This window comes from Eschrichtius robustus, chromosome 9 (assembly GCF_028021215.1).
Source record: "Eschrichtius robustus isolate mEscRob2 chromosome 9, mEscRob2.pri, whole genome shotgun sequence".
Lineage (NCBI taxonomy): Eukaryota > Metazoa > Chordata > Mammalia > Artiodactyla > Eschrichtiidae > Eschrichtius > Eschrichtius robustus.
This window is the reverse complement of record NC_090832.1, coordinates 15,211,486-15,239,226: the sequence shown is the minus strand read 5'-3', so window position 1 is coordinate 15,239,226 and position 27,741 is coordinate 15,211,486. Positions and strand designations below refer to the sequence as shown.

The following is a 27,741-nucleotide window of genomic DNA, read 5'->3' as shown; positions in this document are numbered from 1 at the left end:
CTACAAAGCAGCCCGTTATCCTTAATACCTCCTTATCATGGTGCTGTTTCAGGAAGAATAGGGAGTGCTAGAACATGCACATTTCTTTTTTTTTTTTTTAATTTATTTTTAATTTACTTTATTTTTGGCTGCATTGGGTCTTCATTGCTGCGTGCGGGCTTTCTCTAGTTGCAGCGAGCAGGGGCTACTCTTTGTTGTGGTGTACGGGCTTCTCATTTCCGTGGTTTCTCCTGTTGCCGAGCAGGGCTCTAGGTGCACGGGCTTCAGTAGTTGTGGCATATGGGCTCTAGAGCTCAGGCTCAGTAGTTGTGGTGCATGGGCTTAGTTGCTCCGCGGCACGTGGGATCTTCCCGGACCAGGGCTCGAACCCGTGTCCCCTGCATTGGCAAGCATATTCTTAACCACTGCGCCACCACGGAAGCCCACATGCACATTTCTTAAAGTAAGATTTTGCAATTAAAAAGTAAGAATCTGAGCATTTCACACTGAAAAATAAACACAAAGCAAGCAATTGCTAATCTAATCAGACATTGGCACTGTCTTCCTCAAAATGCGGGTATACACTGCCAGCTTGAAATCTTTGACCTTGCAATCTCTTCTGAAAATTGAAAGGCTAGTGTGATGTGAAAAGCTTTAAGAATTTCCCAAGAACTGAATAAATATAATCTCACAGAATGGGGAATTTTGCAAGTATTTGTACTACTTAATGGTACATTTTCATATGTGCTGAGGTTACTCATTCTCAAATAGGTTTTAACAGCGTTTTTTGCTCTTAACATCCCAGGTGAGGTCTAAACGCCACTTTTCACTGACATCCCTGAGAAGAAGAGAGAACACATTCCAAGCTTCCCACAGAAGGGGAGTGAAATGTTGGCCAGTGGTTGGCCAGGGCGGAAACTGTCTTCCACGTACCAGCTCTGAAGCCTTGAAGGCCTGACTTAACCTCTCCGGGCCTACTTTCCCCCACTCCATTGGTAAAATGAGAACAATAGGACCAGCATCGCAGTATTGCTGTAAGGATGAAATGGGATTATACACACAAAGTGCATTCACAATGTCTGGTACTGAGTAAGTACTCAAATGTTTCCTAAATATTTAAGTCAAAATGGGTGAAATGCTTAAAACTTCGGAAAACCAACCATTTTCCAAATATACTGCTTCTTAAGGGATAGATTCCAGAGAAGGTGGCCATTCTGTACTCCTTTCAAATAAAAATGATAAATTCAGAAAAATTTTATGCTGGATAACTAACCTATGGTTCCCAAGGAGCCATTTTACTACATGCAGTTAATTAGGCACAAACATCCTGGTGCTGAACTATTGTTTACATCAATTCTCTACTAGATTGTCCTACATCTGGGTATGGGATATTTATCTGGTATCTAGTGGCAATATTCCAAAAGTTTCTTCATTTTTAATGAGCTTCTGTTTGTGAAAACTAAGGCGCCTAGTTGTCGGTTGAAACTGGGATAATTTTTCTTTCAGCCCCACTACCTTCCTGCTTACGTCCCAGATAATTCAGCTAACATTTTAATTTAGTTCAAATATATATTGACTGCCTGCTATGTTCATATGACAAGTATTATATTCAAGAGTATGAAGGGACAGAATGCAAGCCACTTAGGCAGTTATTATTGAAAGCCCTTATCAATGGAGAAATACTGACAGCAAACGAGCAGATCCATGTCATCCTGTTTCAGCGGTGGCGTGAGGGAGAGGTGGCCTGGACCGCCAGCATCAGGCCCTTAAGGACAGGCACATTTCCAGTAACAGTCTCAATTCCCCAGATTCCCCGGGGAAGGAGGGCAGTCGGTGTTGCCCACGGCATCGCCTGATATCACTTGTTCCGGGTGATAGGAGAGCGTGGGGCCGCCGGGCCACCTCATCCGTGGTCTGACTGTATTAACCTCTTGGTTCCCAGCTCCTGCCACGTGAGGTGTCCTAATATGGTCAGACTCCGGAGGAGCCCAGGAGCGCTTGCCTTTCTCCTGCTAATGGGGAGGAAGCAAACACTCTGAAGGCAAGCATACGGGGATCTGGGTTCGCTTCTGGGCCAGCTGAAAGTGGGCTGCAGCAGAAGTCCTGCCTCGGGTCATCAATCATTTAATAAACCCCCAGGGAATCCGATCTCCTCGGGGGGCTTTCTGCCCTCCCCTCTTTCTCGGCCTCCCCTCCCCTTCGGGGAGGCAGCCCTGGGTGGTGGTCCCCCAGCTCCTGTCCCCGTACAGGAACGGGAGGCGTCCTGGGGGTCGCGGTGGGCTGCTCGCCTGCCCCTTGGCTCGAGGCTCTGGCCGCTCCTCGGGTCCTAGCAGCCTAGCAGGAGATGCTGCAAGGCGTGTCTGGGGCTGTGCTCATGTGATGAAGCGAGGGGAAAACAAGGGGGAGGAGGAGGAGGCGAAGAGGTGGCTTTTTTTTTTTTTCTTTTAAGGAGTTTGCAGCGAGCGCGTCTCCTTCATTCGCTGTCTGGGCGGGTTCGGAGGAGGACGACGGGAGAGGAAGGCGCTCCTGGGACCTCGCGGGTGCACGGCTCCTGGCTCTTCTCCGCGTCCCTGCTATTTGGGGAAGGCGTAACCCGGCTGCTGGGCGCGGGAGAACCGCAGACAAGCCATGGGCGCCGGGAGCTCCACCGAACAGAGGAGCCCGGAGCAGCCGGAGGCGGGGAGCGCGACGCCGGCCGAGCCCGAGCCCGAGCCCGAGCCCAGCGGCGGAGGCTCTGCGGCGGAGGCGGCGCCCGGATCGTCGGCGGACGCGACCATCGCCGCTGCGGACCCCACCACCAAGGTACCGGCGCGCCGGGCCACCTGCCCCGGGGAGGCGGAGGGTGGGGTGTGTGTGTGTGTGTGTGTGTGTGTGTGTGTGTGTGTGTGTGTGTTGGGGGGCGTCCCTGCGATAACTTCCCGGCCGGTCCAGCCCATCTGCAAACTCGGGAGCATAAATCCCTCTTTCTAGGCTTTTCAGGGTCTTTAGCGCCAGGGCGGGACCACAGCAGCGGCGAGCGCGGCGGGGGGCTTGCATCTTTGTAGTGGGTCTCCAGGGGTGGCGACTGCGCCATCCGCAGTAATAAAATCCGCCGGCTGCCCGCCGCTAACTGAGCCTTTCTCCACGCTCTTCCGGTGGGAGCGACCCAGCCCGGTACCGGCGAGCTGCTTGCGGGAGTCCGCGGAGGACTGACCCCCGAGCCGAGCGTGTCGAGCCCCCGCCCTCCTATCTCCCCCAGCGGAAAGTCCGCTGTTGGGCCCTGACGCGTGTTGCAGCCTGGCGAGCCCTCCACCCGTGGGTTCCCCGCAGCGCACTGTCCGTGATACCAGCTGTGTCTGGAGCGACCCGGGTTTGGTACCCAGTCCTCCTGCGGCAGCAGCTCGAGCAGACACCGCCTTCCTGATGCAGAGAAAGCCTGGGGTGTAGCTCGCTCGGAGCCAGAGAAAATCTGAGCCGACGCTGCATTTCCAGAAGGAATGACAGGTTTCGCAAACACGGCGGCGTCCTCCTTTTCGCTCAGTTCATTGCACTCAGTTGGATAAACAAATACTGGAGGAGTAGTTAGAAGTTCTCAAAGGATGCGGTCAGAGGCGTAAGCCAGCATTCCCTCTACTCTGGTCTCTGGAGGCAGTGCTGAACCTCCTAGACATTTTGCATTTTATAGTCTTAGTCTTCAAGGCTGAAATATTTATTCTTGGCGACTACAGTCGCCAAGATTGTGACTTGTTCAGATCGTTGTCTTTTAGATCTATTTTCCAGCATGTATGTTCATTAGCCAGGCTTCACCCAACCCTTTTTGTGATATTTTTATAGAAGACGTGGATAACCATATTTAATACTTAAAAGGAAAAAAGAAAACCCCTTGTGTCAAATTTGTGGATATACAGAGTACATGAGGACCTTTAGGAGTTATCTCAGGAAGTATAGATGTTTACAGTGCGGGGGAAAAAAACAACAACCCTGAAATCTAGGTAAAAATCACACAATTATATGACCTAATCGCCTTGACCTTTTCGCTGTCCCAGTTTAGTTTGAGCTGAGAGACTGCCGTTAACTAGATTACCTCTAGTCGTTAACATAACTACTTGTAAAACGCACGATCCCTAGAGCTGTAGATGCTGACAAGTACCAACTGTGCCTGGAATGTCTAGATTTTCTAAGAGATGCCTAAGAAATGTACTATATCCTTTTGAGATCTCAGTTAGGTTTTAATATTTACTGTACATCACTTTTTGATGCCAACTACTGTCAAAATGGCTGTATAACCAGTATTTAGAGTCCGGTAATAATGAAAGTAATTTTAAGGTGTAGTTGCTAAAAGCTCGCAGTTGGGGAACATTTTTTTCCTTGGCTTTTACCAGTCCTTCAGGTCTTAATCAACAGTTCACACTGAGATATGGTACTTATTCCCTTCTCAATAACTTCAGTGTGTTCATTTAAAATATTCCTTCCTTTCTGTTCTCTTTATCTTTCTTCCATAACCTTATCCTCCCTTTTTCTTAGTCACCACCATCTTGAAACAGCCAGATGACCTCCTTTAAAAAATTACCTAAATGACATCCAGAATATCATTGAACTTTTTGGCATACGGCCCAGTTATCAATTTGGAGACAAATCAATAAACTTGCATGAATCCTTAGAAAATGTGTAGTTTTTCATTTCAACTAGCAAAATTTATTACTCAGGTTTTGAAGACCTAAGTCTTTTCGAAAGGATGGTCTAATTAAGAATGATTCAGCACATAGCTTTTGCCTCCCCTCTTTGCCCTGTTCAGCCCCAGTTCTTGACCTCTGAGTAATCTCATCTGCCATTCTGGGTTCCCATAGCACCATGGACCCTTCTTTCCAGCAGTTTCCATATTTGTGGGTTTAGTGACTTGTGTTCTTCTGGCTGTTCTGAATGCTCCACAAGGGCAGGGACCATATCTGGTTTGGCTCATAACAGGTGTTGCCCCATGTGTGACGTGTGTGGCTGGCCGGTAGGATGATGCTGGCTCCCTGATTTTGATTGGAGACTGTCAAGTTGGGGAATACCTTGGCCCATCTACTTGTTCTTTGACTTTCTCATCATCATGATCTGTGTCACTTATCAGATAGTGACTAAGTCAAAGTGAGTCTGGTTATTCACAGACCAGGTGAATATCTAGCAAAAAACTAAGATTTGGGGACTCTGATTTCTGTTTCTTTAGAATGGCTTGTTACCGTTGCAGTTTCAAATTGCCTTTAATCTCAAATAGACAAATGCATTATAAATGCAAGTGGCTCAGATGAGACCGCTTCATACATTGGATTAGTGATGAATTACATCTTGAGCTTTTTTGATTGGGTCTGTGGACATTTGGGGAGGTTTAGACTAATGCTTCCCTCCTCCCCCAGTAGAATGCTGATCATTAATTAAAGGCTGTTAGCAGATTTTTTTTCCCCATAGGTAAAACTTGATTACTGAAGCCTCACGTTTAGATGCACTGAGACAAGTCCTGGTTTTATCTGTGATGTATTTTAATGGAAATGGAAGGAGTCTTATCTTCCAGTCAATCTTTTGCAATCTTTGTATGTTAATTCTGAGGGGAAATGGCTTGATCGGTTATTTTCCAGGTTTAATTTTGAGAGTTTGCCATCTTGGCCACTGCAGGGTGCAGGAAGATTAGACCACCTGAACACAGGTGGTAAACAAAGCCTCATGGTATTCCTCAATCATCTGCTTTTAAACATTTGAAGTCATCTGCTTTTAAAAGATGAAAAGCCTGTTTTCACTCAGTTAGCAGTGTAGGGTGGGGTGGCCAGTGACAAACTTCCATATCTCTGGCAAATCTTGATTTCTGGAGCCAAGCTTCAGGCTAAATCTGGACAATCACAATCCTCTAAATTAGCCTTTCTGTCTTTTCTGTTCAGTGACTCAGAGCTAGAAATGGAACAGTTCTCAGTTGCAACAGTGTGAGGCCTAGGTTCCCGGCAGGTGGGGAGACTGGGACCCTTGTCAGTCTTTCAAGCTGTGGTTCCATTTGGTTACAAGAGCTGTGACTCAAATAGATGTATTCAAATAGAAGAATCCACTGTCCCAATTAATAAAGTTAAGGACACCCTTACCTTTTGTGCATTAAAACAGACAATTGGGGCTTCCCTGGTGGCACAGTTGTTGAGAATCTGCCTGCCAATGCAGGGGACACAGGTTCGAGCCCTGGCCTGGGAAGATCCTACATGCCGCGGAGCAACTAGGCCCGTGAGCCACAATTACTGAGCCTGCGCATCTGGAGCCTGTGCTCCGCAACAAGAGAGGCCGCCATAGTGAGAGGCCCGCGCACCACGATGAAGAGTGGCCCCCGCTTGCCACAACTAGAGAAAGCCCTCGCACAGAAACGAAGACCCAACACAGCCATAAATAAATAAAATAAAATTAAAAATTAAAAAAAACCCAGACAATTGATTTGGCCAGCTGCATTTCATAATTCCTCTCCCAGCACAAGGTATGTGCTGTTTCCCACTTACCCTGTGTTTACGGAATGGGAATGGAGATGGCTGTAATGTGATTGTCACCAGTTTTACACTAGGAGGGCCAGAATTTAAGATGATTTCGAGAGAACTATATGTTAACAGAGTGGGTTTTTTTGTGTGTGGCTACCTGTATTCATGTGCATTTCCCTCAGATTAGAAGAGGTACTACTTTCTGATTAGAACACAGTCTAGAAATTGGAGCTGTGGGTGTGAAGATGGTCGTTTAGGATACTGATAGCCTGTGGGGACTGCAGTGCCTTCCCTTTAATCCATTATAGCCTTTTAAGCTCTTAGATTTGTGAGATCAGTGAAGATTTCCACTTAAAATACTTCCCTTGATGAGGAACAGGCCCCAAATGTGCATCCTCTTTGAATTCGCTGTGCTTTGACTAATCTCTGTGCCGGGATAGCTTTAAACTACATTAAAAGGATGATTCCAGCTTGGTATCTTACAGGATAATAAATAAAATGTTTTGTTTTAAAAGGTACAAAGGGGACTTCCCTGGTGGTCCAGTGGTTAAGAATCCACCTTCCAATGCAGGGGACGCGAGTTCGATCCCTGGTTGGAGAACCAAGATCCCACATGCTGCAGGGCAACTAAGCCCACGCACTGCAACTACTGAGCCCGCGTGCTCTGGAGCCCGCATGCCACAACTAGAGAGAAGCCCTCGTGCCACAACAAAGAGCCCATGCGCCGCAACTAAGACCCTACACAGCCAAATAAATAAATAAATGTTTTTTAAAAAATGAAAGAAAAATAAAATAAAAGGTACTAAGAAATGGTTTCTTTTTCTTTACCAGTTTTAACGCCTATTCAGTGTTACAGGAATACCAATGAAAAGAAAATCCAGCTAAATGGTGCTCGTCCTTGGCCTCTATAATTTTTAATGCTGTAGTCATTCATGAAGTGAGAAATTAGAATCTACAGCGCTTAGCGTTGTGAGAAAAATATATCAGTACTTTTATCACATGAAAAATATAAAACTAAAAATCCTTGAAGCCAATTCTTAGTTCTCTTATAACCTAAAAAATTATAGTTTAGAAGAAGTTTCATTTTAAAATAATAGAAAAATATGGAAAAAGCTGGGTTTGGGAGGGAGATGCATTATATCTTGTAAGTAGGCAAGCTTACTTTCTTTCTTTTTTTAAAAATTTATTTACATTTATTTTTGGCTGCATCGGGTCTTCGTTGCTGCATGCAGGCTTTCTCTAGCTGCGGCGAGCGGGGGCTACTCTTCCTTGTGGTGGGCGTGCTTCTCATTGTGGTGGCTTCTCTTGTTGCAGAGCATGGGCTCTAGGCGCGCGGGCTTCAGTAGTTGTGGCATGCGGGCTCAGTAGTTGTGGCTCGCGGGCTCTAGAGTGCAGGGTCCGTAGTTGTGGTGCACGGGCTTAGTTGCTCCGCAGTATGTGGGATCTTGCCGGACCAGGGCTCGAACCGGTATCCCCTGCATTGGCAGGTGGATTCTTAACCACTGCGCCACCAGGGAAGCCCAGCAAGCTTATTTTCAATAAATTCTTTAAAAATCTATAATTATAATTATTTGTCTTGTCTGTTTAGATTTTGGGCTATTTTCCTGCAAGTTAGCACCTTATTAGAGAATGGGTATGGGTTTTATACCTATGTTCTTACTTGTTAGTACATCTAATAAAAGGTGAAGATATTAATCTGTAATAATTTTGATTATATATACATTTTTATTTCTTATCGTGAATAATTAAGTTTACTTATTTAAATCTGACTGTAGACCTGACATCATCATTCTTGAATAATAAAGGCTTTATAAAAAGATGATCAAAAGTACTTGCTTACTCTTTTTTTTTTTTAATTTTTATTTATTTATATTTATTTTTTGTTGTGTCGGGTCTTCGTTTCTGTGCGAGGGCTTTCTCTAGTTGCGGCAAGCGGGGGCCACTCTTTATCGCGGTGCGCGGGCCTCTCATTATCGAGGCCTCTCTTGTTGCGGAGCACAGGCTCCAGACGCGCAGGCTCAGCAGCTGTGGCTCACGGGCCCAGTTGCTCCGCGGCATGTGGGATCTTCCCAGACCAGGGCTCGAACCCGTGTTCCCTGCATTGGCAGGCAGATTCTCAACCGCTGTGCCACCAGGGAAGCCCAGTACTTGCTTACTCTTATTAAAATGATTTTTATTTAAAGTCATAGCAAACAGGATTCATTTAATGTTTATTTTTCTAAAAATGTTAATGGTTGAGATCCTTAATTTGTAGAGTATGGTAAAAAGGGAAAGCCTCGTGTTCCTCCCCACCCGTAAAGTACTCACTGTTAACAATAGTTTGAAATCAATGTTGGTTGTTTCTAGCATATTCTTTTGAAAGCTTTATGCATGTGCAAGTATATAAATAAGAATAGCTCTATCTTTTGCTTTCAACAAATAAGATCATAACACATATATTCTGCAACTTTAGAGTTTGGATATCTTTTCATATCAGGACATAAAGATCTACCCTCATTCTTATTGGCTACATAAATTTCTCATTTATGGATTGAAGTGCCGTAATGATTTAACCAATCCCCTGTGTTTATATTTAGATTTTCCTAGTCTTTTGTTATATTAAATTGACACAGGGAATATCCTAGTTCAGACATCTTTGTATGTGTGCGAATGTATCTCTAGGATATATTTCTGGAAGTGGGATTGCTGGATCACAGGATTTACATGCATTTAAAATTTTGATAGTCCTTTTGCTAAATTTACTTTCTGAAGAGATTCATCCACTTTGCATCCCTACTCTGTGGAGAGCAGCACTCACTTTCCCTTGCCTCAGTGGATAGAAGATTTTTCTAGTATTTGCCAATCTGTACCTCAGTTGGCACCTCAGTTTCCTCGATGCATTTTTAATTATGAAGTTGGGTGCCCTGTCAGGTATATTGACCATATGCTTTTTTTCTGTGCACCACTCCATCAGGAACTGGACTGGCTTTCAGGGCATTAAAGGGTATAGCTTATTTTATTGCTAGGTAACTTTAAAAGACTTTTTCCCTCCAGAAATTAATCAAAATTGGGAAAAAGCAAGTTTAGAGTAAAAAGGGGGCTGAGGTATTTTATTGTTCCCTTTCCTTCCCAAATTAGTAAACTGTCTTTAATTTTATTTACTTGGATTGACTTTGCAATGACCTACTTCTTTAGCTATCAGTTTAAAAATTTCTCCTCTGGGAACAATCTAAAATCATCCAGTTGCCAGAAATTTCTTCATACATCTGATCCATGAAATGTTGGAATCAGGGATTGCGGGCAGCAGAAATCCACCTCCTGGGAAAACAGTAGTCCCTTCCCCTGGGCGCTGTTCTCATTTCTCATAACAAATGACAGCCTGGCTCTGTTAACTGGAATAAATGTGTTTTCCCAGGAAAATGTAGGTGTTAAAAGCACTGGAAACTACAGGGTCTTTCCCGGACACTGTTAGGCTTCTCTTAATACAAGTATTCATTCAAGTTCAAAGGTTTTCATCTTCCCTACAGTTTCTTCATGATGTTATGTAAATGAGATAAGCCAAATTTTAAGAAGGGGAGATTACTATAAATCATTGGCAGATCTTCTGTTCGTCATATGCAGACATTGCAAATTGTGGAGTTTGGAGAGATTAAATTTTCTGTGGTTCCCAAACCTGGTTGTGCAGTTGAGTCACCTGGGGAGCTTTTTAAAGACACCACTGGTCCCCCTTCTAGATTATTCAGTCAGAATCCCAGGCCACACCAGCGTCTGAGATTCTGTAGCCTTAATGCTCATCAGGGATCCTAATTTGCCTAGTTAGGCCACCATTGCCTGGAGGAAGCGGTTTGGGGTGTAGACCTGGGCGAGGCATTCAGAGGTAACAGCAGCACAGACTGATTGACATTGGTGCTTGTGTGGGTGGGAGGGAGGGTTTCAGATGATGCTAGAAGAATTAGGTGTTTCCCCTCCCTACAACAGAGGAGAAAATAAAGGGAAACATTTCTCCTACATAATTTCCCTCCTTTATTCTACTGTCTTTTTTTTTTTAATTTATTTTTTTATTTTTGGCTGCACTGGGTCTTTGTTGCTGTGCACAGGCTTTCTCTAGTTGAGGCGAGCGGCGGCTACTCTTTGTTGTGGTGCGCGGGCTTCTCATTGCGGTGGCTTCTCTTGTTGTGGAGCACGGGCTCTAGGTGTGAGGGCTTCAGTAGCTGTGGCTCACGGGCTCAGTAGTTGTGGCGCATGGGCTTAGTTGCTCCGCAGCATGTGGGATCTTCCCGGGCCAGGACTCGAACCCGTGTCCCCTGCATTGGCAAGCGGATTCTTAACCACTGTGCCACCAGAGAAGTCCCTATTCCACTGTCTTGAAACCAAGTGTGCTACTAGTAGAGGCTTTTTCTGAATGGAATGTGCTCTTCAGGGTAAATAGGTGTGGAATCAAATGCTCTCATCGTTTCTGAGCCAGGAGCTACTTGTCAAAGTTCACTTTTTGTTCCCACCTGACTGCCTCTTAATCCTCATCCCTCATTTATCAATTTAAAACGTCACTTGTGTTGGGTAAGTAGACAGTAGCTGATGGCTTAGTTTATGGCCTTTGGCTGGTCTGAAAATCCCTGAAGAAATCTTAACACCTAACCAAGTTCCTGAAGATCAGAAGAGGGGGCTGTCTAAAAAAATTTTTTTTTTAATAGATTTATTTATTTATTCATTTATTTAATTTTTTTGGCTGCATTGGGTCTTCGCTGCTGCACGCGGGCTTTCTCTAGTTGCGGCGAGTGGGGGCTACTCTTCGTTGCGGTGCGCGGGCTTCTCATTGCGGTGGCTTCTCTTGTTGCGGAGCACAGGCTCTAGGCTCACGGGCTTCAGTAGTTGTGGCACACGGGCTTCAGTAGTTGTGGCTCGTGGGCTCTAGAGTGCAGGCTCAGTAGTTGTGGCACACGGGCTTAGTTGCTCCGCGGCACGTGGGATCTTCCCGGACCAGGGCTCGAACCCGTGTCCCCTGCATTGGCAGGCGGATTCTTAACCACCGCGCCACCAGGGAAGCCCAAATTTTTTTTTAATTAAACAAAAAAAAAAAAAGTGGAAGAGGGCTGTATGGCTTTCCCCACCACTTGATTTCATTAACATTTCTTTACTGGCACCTGTACTCCGGGAACTGGGGATGGAAGAAGAGAGAAATCCCAGAGCTCGGTGCTAAAAAAAAGGTGAAAGTGCTCCCATTCCACTAAAATGGATTATTTTCTGTCTAGAGGGAGAAATTTAATTCGTTTTCCATACTGGTTACCTGTTGTTCCAGTACCATTGACTAAATAGTCCCTCCGGTTAAAACTCGAGTTTCCATATGCATATATGTTTATTGATTTCTTTTTACTTTAAAAATTTTTCCTACTCTTTATTTGTACACGTAGTTAAAAGCATTAAGAGAGTGGCTAAAAATGTAATCGATTTTAATGGCAGACCCATGGTTTAAAATACTTTTATATTCTACATCTCTGGGCTCACCCCCGTCTCGTGGCTATCGTAAGTTTATGCACACATAAATATGAAAAAGTGGGGAGCCTGTGTTGTCTTCAGAAGTGAATATATTTTCTTGGTGTGTGATAACATTGCGCATTAAAAATAGTCACTCAAGTATTTCCTAACCACTTAGCCTATGAAAGGCCCTGGTCTAGATGCTTCCTGAGGTAAATTACACACAGCATTGTCCTTGAGCACCTCAGGATCTAGGTGAGGTATAGGATCCCTCTAGAGGAAAAGATTCAATAAGAAAGATTCAAATAAGTTGGGTAGACAATAGAAGAATTGCCATTAGTTGGTACATGTCTATTCAGTGAATTGTCCAGATAACTGATGTACAAAGAAAAGAAGATCTTGGCAAGTGTTGGAGGCAGATAAAGGCCATTAGTCGGGAGGCCAGGAGGTACAGGGCATATGAAAGAGCTGAATGTTGTAAGAGGATAATGGGAAGATGCCGATAGAATTGCAGTCAGTCATGGTAAGAGCTGCACAGGCAGCAGAGAGCCAGTGAAGTGAAGGCTTCCGATAAAAAACAAAGCAAAGAGGCAGACCCTCTCACACTCGGCAGAGAGGACACCCCTAGGAGCATGGGGGGCAGATATTAGCCCGTGCAGTGGGATGGGTGCAGGGTGTAGGCTCGGCACGGGGGCAGCCAAAAACAACTGAGGTTTCAAGACTTGGAATACGGAGTGCCTCAGTTTCTCCAGTAGACAAGGACGTTCCCCTCAGGATGTCGGTTTCAGTTGTCTATTGCTGTGTAACCAACTGTGCCAAACAACCGCTTAAACCAAGAGTATCTGTAGAAGAGAGAACATCACTTGATAGTAACAGCTTGGGATTTTTTTTTTAATGTAAAGAAGAGGTTTGCAGCAGAGTCTAGGGAATGACAGAGGGCATCCATGAGATCAGCAGCGTTTCTCTAAGTAGTGATCTGCTCGGAGCCCAGATCACCGGCACTGGGAGCAATCCAGGCTTGCAGAGTGGGGGGCACAGGGAAAGATTAAATATCACAGGATAAGAGGTGATGACACCGAAGGAGCTGAGAGTGGCGGCTGGGGAGAAGGTGGAAGCAACAGTGAATATTAATAGAGGAGAAGACTAGCAAAAACAGATGACACTGGCTCCACCAGCCATTGGGTCACTGCTTCATCATGCAACAGTGACTAGTTTACCGCAGCACATCTGGGTCCACCTAAAAATGAAAGAGACTGATGGTTGAGTAGCATTTCTTCCATTTGTAGGCAAAGAATCTAGGTGGCTTGGCGAAGGTTTATCTTCACTTTCAAAGAAGGTATTTCTTCTTCGCAACTTTTTCCATCTCCAGTGTATGCCCTTCGGTGTGTCGTTCGGAGGACGATTTATGGTTTGCTATTTTTCTTCATGTCTGAGCGTATGATTTCTTACTGAATTGAGCCATTACATAAGGCTCTGGGTTTTGTCTGCTTCATGATCAATTTTCTGTCCTCGCTCCAGATATTGACCATCCTTATTGAAGCCATGCTTCATCACGTCCTTGATGGTTTTCCTTATCTTTGAAATACATATTGGTGTGATGCATAAAACAAGATTGTTGATGTATGTTATGGTTGTTTGCTTTTTTTTACATTTTCAGTTCTGGGTGATAATTTTTCACTAAGGTAACAAACTGCTTGCATAATGCTTTTTAAGAAACTTGTGTTTGAAATTATCCTTCACTTGGGTATGTATGTAAAACAGTCTTATTCCACTCCAGTAACGTTGAATGCTATGCAAAGTTCAACCTTAGATGTGGTTGAATTTACAATTGATATACACTGCAGTACCAACTGGGGTGGGATGGGGGAGGTGGAGAAAGGATTGAAATCTACAGGAAATTGCTAAAAATTAGACAGTCTCTCTATGACGAATTTTTCTTAATTGTTTCAGAAATGACACGTTTAACCAATATTTAGACACGAGTTCCTGACTCCTATAATGTTAATCTAAATATTTGAGTGGAAATTTTTGTTCTTGTTCTGCTCTGTTTCATATGAAGTGAGTTACTGAAAAGCAGTGGAAAATGTCAGCACTAAAGTTTACTAAATCAGTCCTGATTATTAAGATCTTTTCTCCAATCCTGACAAAAGTGTATAAAATTTAAACCAAAAATTCTTGACAGTACCGGGTGCAAAACTCAAATTGATTTGATTTTATATCTGATTTTTTTTTAAAACCTTCAGGAGTTTAAGTTTCCTTTAAATTCAGTTTGATGGCAGTGTTAGAGCTGTCTTTTTTGTTTGTAATATAGGAAATTTGTTTTGCTTCAATTAAAATGCAGACTGGTTGTTCTTTTGTTATTAATTAAAGACACACTAAGGTCTTTTGAATGCTGAAAAGATTTTTGTCCTAAATGGAGCTAAGAGGACCTACAATGTTATCTAGAATTGCAACAGTGACAGAGATTTCAAGTCACTTCTGGAACTGTGCCTGATAAACAGTCCTCCAGGACAGGGAGGAATGCGAAGAATGCATTCTACTTCAGGGAAGTAGGTCATGGTTTAAAGCCTTACATTTGTCAGAGAAAGTTTCTCAAGCAGTCCTTATGATTGCTGGGTCCCTGCTAATTCCTTACTCAGGGTTCTATAGTCTTAGGCAAATTAGGTGGCTAAATTAACTTGTTAGTTTCTAGGAGGGGTGGACTAAAAGTAACAGATTCACCACATGTGCCTGTACTCCCAACACCAAAAAGAGTTAGGGCTATAGACTAGTGACTGGAAAACCATAGATGTGGGCTTCCCTGGTGGCACAGTGGTTAAGAATCTGCCTGCCAGTGCAGGGGACACGGGTTCGAGCCCTAGTCAGGGAAGATCCCACATGCCACGGAGCAATTAATCCCGTGTGCCACTACTGAGCCCATGAGCCACAACTACTGAAGCCTGCGCCTAGAGCCTGTGCTCTGCAACAAGAGAAGCCCCCGCAATGAGAAGGCCGCGCACTGCAACGAAGAGTAGCCCCCACTCTCTGCAACTAGAGAAAGCCCGCACGCAGCAATGAAGACCCAGTGCAGCCTAAAATAAATAAATAAAATAAGTAAATTTATTTTTAAAAAAAAAAGAAAATCATAGATGTGATAAGTGTTTTCTCTTAATTGCACAATCTTGGAATAAAATTTTTTTAAATAGGAAATAGGCAGATGATGTGTAAGTATACTTAGGAAAATTAGAGAGTACCTTTTAAGTGAACTGGGGGTATTTCTTTGCTGCCAAGATTAAGCGCTGCGGGAACCAGCTGAGTCCGCTCTACCTAAGTGTGACCATAGTGCCCACAGTTTATTGTGGACTTAAGCCTGTGGAAACCATATCTTGCCCTGAATTGTAGCTGAGTGCTGGACAAAGAGGCACTAACATGACAGGGTTCAAAGGCAAGAGAGAGAGCACATACTGGGGTAGCAGGAAAGGTGGCGTGGAGGATGCTATGGACTGAGTGTTTGTGTCCCTCAAAATTCATATGTTGAAACTCTAATCCCCAGTGTGATGATATTAGGAGATGGAGTCCTTGGGAGGTAATTAAGTCATGAGGGTGGAACCCTTATTAAGGAATTAGTGCCCTTATAAGAGGAGACACCAGAGAGCTTGCTGCCCTCCCCACCCCCCAAAAGATACCCTCTCCAAAGCAGGAGGAGAACTCTCACTAAGAACCAAATCAGCTTGCACTTTCATCTTGGACTTTGAGCCTCCAGGACTGTGAGAAATAAATGTTAGTTGCCTTGGCTGTCCAGTCTATGGTAATTTGTCATAGCAGCCCGAACTAAGACAGAGGAAATGGAATTTATGGTGAATTGCTGAAGAGTGGAGATGCTTGAGAGAAGGAGGCAAGAAAATAATTAAGTAATTTTTAAAAATAATAAAAATAAATAATGAAATAAGGAGGCAAGAGAGAACCTCATCATGTTGAGACAAATACTGAGTGAAAAATAGTCTAGGAAAAGTTGGGTTAAAGATTTCATTTTTTAACTGCAGGACTTCTGCAGAACCTTTATTTTATTTAATTTTATTTTCTTACAGTTTTTTTTGATGTGGACCACTTTTAAAGTCTTTATTGAATTTGTTACAGTATTGCTTCCGTTTTATGTTTTAGTTTTTTGGCCGTGATGCACGTGGGATCTTAGCTCCCTGACCAGGGGTCGAACCCACACCCCCTGCATTGGAAGGCAAAGTCTTAACCACTGGACCACCAGGGAAGTCCCAGAACCTTTAATATGTTATTACTAATTATGCTTCTCCCAAAGGAGACATATAGTATGCATCTTTACCCAAATACAACTGGGAAATGCCAGGCTAGTGAAGAGAGCACAATTAGAGAGTGGTGATTGAGAAGCCAGGAAAGGTATCTTGTGGCTCTGCCGTGGAGAATTTGAATACCAGAATGTGACTTCTACATTTATTGTAATTGGCAATGTTAAGCCAATAATTAATTGGGATCTACATCTACATCTGTTAGGGTGGAGGCGGGGACTTAACTTTCTATTTTGAATCTGAGACAGAGAATAATTCTGAGATACTAAGGAAATTTGTTCTCTTTTGGAGGAGGGGAGCAAGGAGGATGGATTTTCATTTCTTTCATATAAAGATGATTGCATTTTTATATCTAATTTTTAAAATGAACCATATGTAGAGAGATTCTTACTCTCAGATTAAAATGGAAAAATATGGAATATATCCCAGCTTTTAAATGTACATTATTGGGAAATGCCTCAGATTATCCTGAGATGAAATATTTCATATTTTTACATCCTCATTAAGTTATGGTTAGAGTTCCTGATATATTTTGGGGGGTTGCGGGGAGCAACAATAAGGATGATTAAAAATTTGGAAATTGAATATACTTTGGATTTATTTCATTGTTCAGATAATCCAGGTAATTGCATATCAGGTTTAGTTTTTATTTTCACTGTGCAGTGAGTCCAATAACTTTATTGACTCAGTTTCTGTGGCACTTAATTAATTGCACGTAGAGCTGAACATCCTAGGACAAGGCACATTATGTCCTGAAACTTTCCCTTAACCAGATTTTCTGGGGCCAAAGACAATCGGACTACTGTGGAGTTAAATGCTGTAAATTATTGTGTTCCTCAAACCCTTTCCAGCTCCTGCAGTGAATACTGGAGGTATTGTAACTGTATGTGAACTTGAACGAAGATCAGGGGAAGGTCAAAAGAGAACCTTCTTGAATGGAGTTGCAAATTCTTCCTCTGGCAAATAAGAGTAAAGGGAAATGTCACCCATTTGTTGCTTTTTATGGTCATGGAGAAGGAAAAAATCCCCAAAGCTTCTGATTCCTTTGCTATGAGCTGACCAGCTGGCTTATTTTGGCTTCGGATAAGAAGCTGAGACACACACTGATTTCTTTTTTCCTTGAGTCTCATCAAAGCAAATCAAAGCAAATAACCGTATCCTGGGACTGTTAACGAAGCTAAATTTTTAAGTAAGTCGCTCCTTTGGAAAACCTAAAAATCAATGTAGGGATGTTCTTGTAAGATTGCTTTAGGCCCTTTAAGTGGGAGTGACTCAATCTAGGCATAAAGTAATGATTCCTGCTTCTTAGTAAACATTTACTAATACTGCATTTACTTTAAAAATTAGCTCATATAGAAACATGTTTCATATACCCACGCATTGACCCTTTTCCTCAGTGTAACTTTCTGTGCTTATTCTCAAACAAAGCGTGAACTTTCTGTGAGTGGAAGAGGAGCCTTGCTGTGCCAGTTTTGTGTGCTCTGCCCATGCCCGAGGCTCCTCACACAGTTATTTTACTGTGTGTTTCTGGGTTGATTACAAGGGTGAAAGCTGTAGGGGATGAACTAATGCCACAGCCTTAAGGGTCAGGTACGTGTAGAAATATTAAAAAATGTAGTCCCTTCTCTCACTGACTGTCAGCTCATTTGTCGGGTTGAGTATCTATCAGGTACCAGACAGTTTTGGGGGCACTTGTACATGCTTTTTCCTATCTTACCGGTCACTTATAACTTCTATGAGCTAAGTGGTGTCATCCCCATTTAAAAAAGGAGCCAACAAAGTGAATATTTATGGAGCTTTTGATTCATTAGCTCTTTTTTTCTGTTTTGTTTTGAATTTTATTTATTTACTTTTTATACAGCAGGTTCTTTTTTTTTTTAACATCTTTATTGGAGTATAATTGCTTTACAATGGTGTGTTAGTTTCTGCCGTATAACAAAGTGCATCAGCTATATGTATACATATATCCCCATATCCCCTCCCTCTTGCTTCTCCCTTCCACCCTCCCTATCCCCCGCCTCCAGGTGGTCACAAAGCATGGAGCTGATCTCCCTGTGCTATGCGGCTGCTTCCCACTAGCTATCTATTTTACATTTGGGAGGATTCACTAGCTCTTGAGGGCACCCCCCCGATTTGGTCAGGTCCCGGGCTGGGACTGCTGGGTATGAGACCACTGCAGTGTGAAATGGGCCTTGGCTGTGATGCTGAGAAGACGGGTCCTAATAACTGCTGACACACTAGACCCTCCTCAGATCCCAGGGCGCTCTGCCTCTCTAGGTATTTTAGGATGTACCACGCGATCTGCTGTCAAGTAAATGGCAAACGATTCATCTTTGTGGGCCAACCGGTTATTTCAGACCCTGTCCCCACTCTTCCCATCCCATCTGAGAGGGGAGATAGCTGATGCCAGGCTGTAAGAGCTTCTTGGGCTTGGAGGCAAGTCATATGACCTAAAGAATCGATACCACTCATTTTTCTCTTTCATTTGGGTTTGACTGAATGCCACGCACCTACAATCACTGTTTTCTCCCTTCCCCTATTGCTCTGCCAACCTGACCTCCCAGTGCATCATCCATCCAACTGTACCCGTGTAAAACCCATTCCATTTCCTCTCTAAGGATCATCCCCCAGCTGATTTGCCAGCCCAGATCAAGGCTTTGTCCTCCGGGGATACTGTGCTCTTCCAGGGTTTTATTTGTTTTGTTTTGTTTTTTTTTTTTAATATTAATTTAATTTTATTTTGATTCTTTTCTCTCTCTCTTTTTAAAAAAAAAAAATTAATTAATTTATTTTTCGCTGCGTTGGGTCTTCGTTGCTGCGCGCGGGCTTTCTCTAGTTGCGGCGAGCAGGGTCTACTCTTCGTTGTGGTGCGCAGGCTTCTCATTACGATGGCTTCTCTTGTTGCGGAGCACAGGCTCTAGGCGCACAGGCTTCAGTAGTTGTGGCACATGGGCTTCAGTAGTTGTGGTGCACGGGCTCAGTAGTTGTGGCGCACGGGCTTAGTTGCTCCGCGGCATGTGGGATCTTCCCGGACCAGGGCTCGAACCCGTGTCCCCTGCATTGGCAGGTGGATTCTTAACCACTGCGCCACCAGGGAAGCCCTCTCCCAGGGTTTTTTGTTTGTTTGTTTGTTTTGTTTTTTTAACGATTATTAAAATATTTATTTTATTTATTATTATTTATTTTTGGCTGCGTTGGGTCTTCGCTGCTGCGCACGGGCTTTCTCTAGTTGTGGCGAGAGGGGGCTACTCTTTGTTGCAGTGCACAGGCTTCTCATTGCGTTGGCTTCTCTTAGCATGGGCTCTAGGCGCGTGGGCTTCACTAGTTGTGGCATGCGGGCTCAGTAGTTGTGGCTCGCGGGCTCTAGAGTGCAGGGTCCGTAGTTGTGGTGCACGGGCTTAGTTGCTCCGTGGCATGTGGGATCTTCTCGGACCAGGGCTGGAACCCGTGTCCCCTGCATTGGCAGGTGGATTCTTAACCACTGTGCCACCAGGGAAGCCCCTCTCCCAGGGTTTTAAAACTCAGTTATGTCCACCAAGTTTCAGTCCCACATATGCGTCTATGTACTGGACAAGTTTACCTCAAGAACAGTGTTCTCTTCTGTCCCCTTTGCCCGCCTCCTCTTCCCATAAAACAGTGGTCCCCAACCTTTTTGGCCCCAGGGACCGGTTTCGTGGAAGACAGTTTTTGCACGGACCCAGCGGAGGGGGATGGTTTCGGGATGATTCAAGCATATTACATTTATTGTGCACTTTATTATTATTACATTGTAATATATAATGAAATAATTATACAACTCACCATAATGCAGAATCAGTGGGAGCCCTGAGCTTGTTTTCACTTGCCACTCACTGATAGGGTTGTTTTTCCTTTTTTTAAAAAAAATTAATTTATTAATTTATTTTTGGCTGCGTTGGGTCTTTGTTGTTGCGCGTGGGCTTTCTCTAGTTGCGGCGAGCGGGGCCTACTCTTTGTTGCGGTGTGCGGGCTTCTCATTGTGGTGGCTTCTCTTGTTGTGGAGCACAGGCTCTAGGCGCACAGGCTTCAGTAGTTGTGGCACGTGGGCTCAGTAGTTGTGGTGCGTGGGCTCTAGAGCGCAGGCTCAGTAGTTGTGGCGCATGGGCTTAGTTGCTCCGTGGCCTATGGGATCTTCCCGGACCAGGGATTGAACTGGTGTCCCTTGCATTGGCAGGTGGATTCTTACCCACTGTGCCACCAGGGAAGTCCACTGATAGGGTTTTGATATGAGTCTGCAAGCAATTGATTTATTATGGTCTCTGTGCAGTCAAACCTCTCTGCTAATGATAATCTGTATTTGCAGCTGCTCCCCAGCCCTAGCACCACCTCAGCTCCACCTCAGATCATCAGGCATTAGATTCTCATAAGGAGCGTGCAACCTAGATCCCTCGCGTGCACAGTTCACAGTAGGGTTCGAGCTCCTGTGAGAGTCTAATGCCGCCACTGATCTCACAGGAGGTGGAGCTCAGGCGGTAATGTGAGCGATGGGGAGCAGCTGTAAATACAGTTGAAGCTTTGCTCGATCACCTGCCGCTCACCTCCAGGACTGGTACCGGTCTGGGGCCCAGGGTTTGGGGACCCCTGCCATAAGAGAACTCTCTTCTGGTGCCTTTAGCATCTTGTAGAATGGTTCTGTCTTACTGGCTTTTCCTTTCACTTGCTTCCTCAGATCTTTTTCTCATTTCCAAATTTTAATTATCTCATGCCATATACTGCAACATTAGCCTTCAAACTAGTCTTCCTGCTTCTAGCCATTTTTCTCTGTGTATGACTGCTTTATAGATGTAGATAGTTAGGTAGTAGAAGTACCTGGAACCCTGTGATCTGAGAGTGTTCTCCAGACTTTTCCTCTTTGCCTCCAGTCACACACTTATGTGTTTGTTATCCTTCATTCCCCAGGTTGCATCTTGAGGGTTGGGAGAGAAGATAAAAACCAGTGGTTTGTTAGATGCTTTCTTTTGCTCTTCTATATATTTTTCTTCCATTCAGTCAGTGAATGTAGCAATAAATGGAAGCTCTTTCTATTGCCTTTGTTTGATTTTAAATACTTTTCCATGTACTGCAGTAACATGGCCACCGAGAAATGTCTACGTAACTGAAGTCAATTTTCTACCACTACGGGCATCTTAAGATAAATGAAAACTATGGTATCTTCATCATATTTGTATAGAAACATAGTTTGGGCTATAAATTTATTCCATTCTTGGGTTGGTTTTTATTTTGGGAATTCTATCTGAAGCAGAAACATGGCCAATTGACTTAAAATGTTCCAGCGTTTGATTTATTGGCATTTTCATTTTCAACGAGCAGGTATCTGGTATGAATTAAATAAAGTTTAGAAATTCTTTGTTTTCCTTCTCCTCTTCCCACCTCCAAAAAAGAGAAAATTCCTAAAGCTTTTTATAATTTCTGTCATAAAACAGTTGAAGCCATTGTTTATCAGGACTGTTTCCCAGGTGGACACTATTACAGTTCTTTTTTTTAAAGCTAAAGAGACATTTCACAACTTCAAGTCTAAGGCTTTAACAAGTTTTTTGGGTCTTAATTTCCTTATTCTTCAGAGTTTAAGCCCATTTTCTTTGCCTGAATATAAAAGATAGTTAATTAATTGAAGTTGTTAGCCTTTAGATTTCTTCCTTATAGGTGAAAAATGTGTACATGTGACTTTTTCAGAGTCTTCTCTTAAATTTTCTCTTTGTCTCACATGGTGATTCGCTGAGAGTCTGGATAACTTAATGGCAGGATAATTACCATTACTTCCTGAACTAGAATCACCACTTAACTTACTGGGCTTTCTCTAACTCAGTCCTTTTTTAGCTGTATCCATGCAAAGCTGGTCACTGGGGCATCCATTCAACACATACTAAACTCCTGTTGCTATTTCTTCAGTTGTTTTTGCTCCACAAGCTCTTGGGAGATATCTTGTGCACCATCTTGGCTTTCGATACAACTACATGCTGTCGAATCCTGAAACTATCCATCTCTCTGCCAGGGACACCTCTAGTTTGTTGTCTTTTGCCCCTTCAAGCTGAGACCACCTACCCCAAGTCTATACCTTCCCCCGCTCTCTTCCCTGATGGTCCATGCAGTCTCCAGCTTGGGGCAGGTGGAGAGGAGACTTCTGGGAGAAAAGCCAGCGATACACAGAAGGGATTGAGTGACAGAGAGGAAGGGAACAGAGAACATCAGCTTGGCAGATGGCCCAACAGTCTAAGTGCACCAAGAAGAAAGCTTAAGCAAGGTGTGGTTCTGCAAGGATGCTTGAATGCCTTAAGGACAATAGACAAGAACCTATTAGCTCTAAAATATGTGTTGAAAGCAATTTACTAGTTTTGCTTTGTTGCTTTGCTAACATCATAAAAGAATAAGATCTATATTTAATGCAAAATTCTAGGTGGTTCTTTTGCCAACAAATTCTACATCAAGATAGTAGGAATCACAAATGCCTGTTAAAGATAGATTTTTATATAATATAAATATGTATGTAATATTTCTGGTAAAAAAAAGTAGATTCAGGGGCTTCCCTGGTGGTGCAGTGGATAAGAATCCGCCTGCCAATGCAGGGAACACGGGTTCGAGCCCTGGTCTGGGAAGATCCCACATGCCACGGAGCAACTAAGCCCGTGTGCCACAACTACTGAGCCCACGTGCCACAACTACTGAAGCCCACGTGCCTAGAGCCAGTGCTCCGCAACAAGAGAAGCCACCGCAGTGAGAAGCCTGCGCACCGCGGCGAAGAGTGGCCCCTGCTCGCCGCGACTGGAGAGGGCCCGCGCGCAGCAACGAAGACCCAATGCGGCCAAAAATAAATAAAATTAAATCTTTAAAAAAAAAAAAAAAAGTAAATTCAGACGCAAAAATCTCATTTGTTTGGATGATACAGACCGAATTTGTCTGTAGTAAATAGAATTTGTAGTAAAAGCTTACGTTTTTAAGGACAAAGTTAAATTTATACATGTAAATGAAAGCATTTTTTTCTTTCTGCAACAGTTTTATTAATATATAATTCACCTAACATACATTTCACCCATTTAAAGTGTTACAGGTCAGGGGAATTCCCTGGCGGTCCAGTGTTAGGCTCAGCCAAAAAAAAAAGTGTACAATTCAATGGTTTTTAGTAATCAAAACATTCTTTACTGAAAAAAATGTTATTGCTGAATGACTAAAAGGAAGTGATATTTGTTAACTGATTTGACTTAGGTTCTTACGACTGTTTAATACTTTCCTTCATAGGAATCCAGTTGGCCCCTTCTAAAAAATTTTTCAAAAATCGAAGTAGAGGAAGGGAACTCCTGTTTACTGTCTGAAGTTTAGTCGCTGTAGGGATTTCATGACCCATTAAATCAGTTAGCTAAAACAACTTCAACCCAGGAGCTTTCAAATTCATTTTCTTCTGCTGCATTTTAAATCTAGTAGAAGACTGTAGCAGAAGACAAACATTTGAATATATTAACCTTTGTGGAGAAAGGCCCACTTAAATTCATGTTTTTAAAATTCAAGAATAATAGTGCTTAAAAAAAAAAAGAATAATAGTGCTTTAAAAAATCTGATAGTACATACATAACTATATAAAAGCCATTCTTTCTCCTTACCCTTCCATCCCCCCATCAGTCAGTCTTCCTTATCAGAAGGAACCGATAATGGAGGTTATAACATCCTTCCCAGCCTAGAATGGATGGCTCAACAGTTGTGTGAGAAAAAATTGGTGATCATTAGGGGTCAGCTTGGGTTCACTTAATTGAGAATAAACCTAATAATCAAATTTATTTAATTTTTTTTTTCCCTTCCTTTCTTGGTCTTTTATTGTTGTTCAGGTTCCTGAACTATAAGATTTCAGGGGAATGGACTGATGGTGATTCTGGATTTCACGAGAGAGGTCTGACAAAACTGAGTCGTTCAGCACCTCTCCTTATAAATGTGGTCTAGTCACACATACAGTTGAATAAACATAATCGATTGATCATCCTGGTAAGAGTTGCCTGCTATTTTATCACCTTGCAGCAGAAGTGAAGGCAGATGTCTCAAATTGACAAAAGATTTTTTTTAAAGTTAGGCTGGAAAGCAAACGCTGGATGACTTCTTTTTTCAAACGTAGGTATGGTGACAGTATTTCGGGATCAAGAGGAGAGCCAGTTTAGCTCAATGCACTGGAGCAGGCAGACCCAGGGCATCCAGTAGAGACAGAGGAAGGCACTGGATCTGTGGAAGAATGGGGAGCAAGGAGGGCCTCTAATACGATAGAAGGAAAACATCTATGAAACATCCATGAAATGCATCCATTCCCGTGCTTAAAAAAAAAAAATTTATAGAGCAATTTGGCAATGCATCGAACCATGTAAGTGTTCACATCCTTTGTTCCAGCGCACCTGGTTCTGGAAATTCAGCAAATAAATAATATAAAGGAAGGTAAACTATGTTACATAAAATGTGTTACAAATGTTTATCGGTGTCTTGTTTAAGATTTTGAAAGACTGGATAAGTGAATTATGTGTGGTACATACACCTGATCCTTTGTCGTTAAAGGGTACATGAGGAGAATTGGTAGCAAGTTGGGAAAAAGACGGTTATGGTTTCAAATTGGGGAAAATATGCGGAACCGTATATAATCCAAGTGTGTGTATGTGGCTAAAAATTGAAGGGAGCACATGAAAATGAAGAGGTGTTAGGACGACAGTGGTTTAGGTCATTTCAACTTTTAAAAACTTTCTTTAATATTTTCCCCTTTTAAGCTTATTGAGAAACCAGCAGATAGATCAACATGAGAGGGAATTTAGGATGAAAGAGGATCTAGTTTAAAAGCAGAAGGAGGGACTTCCCTGGTGGCACAGTGGTTAAGAATCTACCTGCCAATGCAGGGAACATGGGTTCAATTCCTGGTCCAGGAAGATCCCACATGCCACAGAGCAACTAAGCCCGCGCGCCACAACTACTGAGCCTGCACTCTAAAGCCCGCGAGCCACAACTAGTGAGCCCATGTGCTGCAATTACTGAAGCCCGCGTGCCTAGAGCCTGTGCTCCGCAAAAAGAGAAGCCCATGCACTGCAATGAAGAGTAGCCCCCGCTCACTGTAACTAGAGAAAGCCCGCGTGCAGCAACGAAGACCCAATGCAGCCAAAAATTTTTAAAAGAACCCCAAAACAGAAGGGAAGTAAAACACTGGGGGTTTAATTGATTTTCTGTTAACTATAGTATAAAATGAGAGCGGGTGGCTAATACCAAATATACTCATGCTATATATATTTTTTTAAATTAATTAATTACTTTATTTATTTATGTTTTTTTGGCTGCATTGGGTCTTTGTTGCTGGGTGCGGGCTGTCTGTAGTTGTGGCCAGAGGGAGCTACTCTTCATTGCAGTGCGCGGGCTTCTCACTGCGGTAGCTTCTCTTGCTGCCGAGCATGGGCTGTAGGTGCTCCGGCTTCAGTAGTTGTGGTGTGTGGGCTCAGTAGTTGTGGCGCATGGGCTACAGAGGACAGGCTCGGTAGTTGTGGTGCGTGGGCCCAGCCACTCCACAGCATGTGGAATCTTCCTGGACCAGGGATTGAACCCAAGTCCCCTGCACTGGCAGGTGGATTCTTAACCACTGCGCGACCAGGGAAGTCCCTCTTATGCTATATTGATAGAAATAGTGTCCCGTGGTTTGCACTGGTCAATGTCCACTTGGAGTATAGTACTTAGTCCCCAGAGTCACATTTTAGTGCCAGATATTGCTACATTAAAGCCAGAAGTGTAGATTTTGGTCCTTAAAAGACTCATGAATATTTTCAGTGCCTTGAGAGACAGTTGTCACAGCAGAATCCACAAAACCCTGGTGAACAGAGAATGTAGGGCTTGGAATAGGGTTATTTTGAAAAGAGTGGTCTTCAGAGTGTCAGCTTTGTTTCCTGCGATAAGTTTTGCAGGTAAGTTATAGATCTTGTAGAACAAGGGACCTGCTTTTGCATCTGTAGTCATTGTATACCATTTTTGACTCCTGTTATCAGGGCCTATTAAATGTCTAGAATGCAACCATGGAAAGACGCCATAACTGTTCTCACAGGTTGGCAAGGTAACATATCACTGTTAATTTAATAAGGCTTTTTCACAGGCAAACATAACAGGGATAATGGCAGGAACAGAGTGTGACAAGTTCCAGGAAGGTGTAGGATGTGGTTTCTTTTTAGTGGCAGCTGAGATAGTTCAAAGGCAAGGTCTCCAGGCTGCCAGTTTTTTCCATTGCCAATAGGGAGACATCCATTCTTTGGGCTCTCTGAACCTTTCTCTTCAGGTATTGCTGATGGAGAGAGCTAAGTGATCATCCTTTAGGCCTCCCCAGGTACTCTGATTCCTACCCACACTCACTGGGCATCACCTTTCTGCCTGACAGATACCACCCACCATTATCCCCCTGCAAGACCCCCACTTTATCTTTTTCTTTTCTACTAAGTGAGATCCAGGAGTCTTCATATGGGACCAAGCAAGTAGCCATTATTAAAACAATGGGACATGTTCTCAAATATGTGTATTTAAAACAAAAATAAAACTTTGGCAGGTATACATATATCTAACTAAATTTAATGTGAATCTGTCAATATTGTTCTTTTTGCTTTACAAGTGAAGGTGTGACATCTAATCAAATACCTACATTATATGGAAACTTTCAATTTTGGAACAGACCTGTGTTTATCATTTGCAGGGTATTTGACCAGCTTTCAAACCCTTGTTTTAATATTAGAAAGAAAATTAGAACTTGGGGCATATCGAAGTTTAGTGTAATATGAGTTCTGTATTAAGAATGCTGAAAGGAAGCTGTCCCCAGTACTAGGTGTGGAAAATGTTTAATGTCTAATGACTAAATCTCATGGTCAGGATGAAGGATGTTCGATCTTAAGTGAAAAGATTTCTGGAGACGTACGAATATAGACGCTACAGATGGCTTTCTTTAGATTTCACTGTCTTTTTAAAGACAGCTATGGCCTGTCGGACAGCCCATTCAAAGATGGATGATAATCCCAAAATGTCACCAGAGTTTTAAGGGTATTTTTTTGTTTGTTTTATATATCCTTCCTAAATTTTTAAAATTTAGTGCAGAATATCTTTCAATAACACTTTAGACTCGTTTGTCATCCTATTCAGTCTTCCTCTCCAAATTTAGTGGAAAAGGAGCTTATTTCTATCATAAGAACTGGCCGAAACATCTGGGGAGGCTTACATAATTAAAAGAATGCATTTTATTTCCTTCAGGAATCAACACCACTTAACTCTGATTTGTCATGACATTTTACTGTTGCTCAAGCAACATTGTAGATCTTGGCTTGTGATTAATAGGAAATGAACAGATATATTTACTCCAGGAAGACATCCATGGGTGACTTTCCCTCTGAGATATTTCCTAGTCTCAATTGCTGGAAGAATTTATTAAGATATAATTCACATACCCTACAATTTACCATTTATTTATTTATTTATTTATTTATTATTATTTTTGGCTGCGTTGGGTCTTTGTTGCTGCGCGCGGGCTTTCTCTAGTTGTGGCGAGCGGGGGCTACTCTTCG

The 27,741-nt window shown here is 43.1% G+C and overlaps 1 protein-coding gene across 1 annotated transcript in view; it reads left to right on the top strand.

Moving 5' to 3' along the window:
• Positions 1 to 2,471: 2,471 nt before the first annotated feature.
• The window catches only part of AKAP12 (A-kinase anchoring protein 12), a 101,090-nt gene continuing 75,820 nt past the window's right edge, over positions 2,472 to 27,741 (top strand). The window contains exon 1 of the mRNA XM_068550744.1: positions 2,472 to 2,781. Within this exon, the coding sequence (XP_068406845.1) occupies positions 2,608 to 2,781 (174 nt within the window). The 5' untranslated portion in view covers positions 2,472 to 2,607. The remainder of the gene's footprint in view (positions 2,782 to 27,741) is intronic.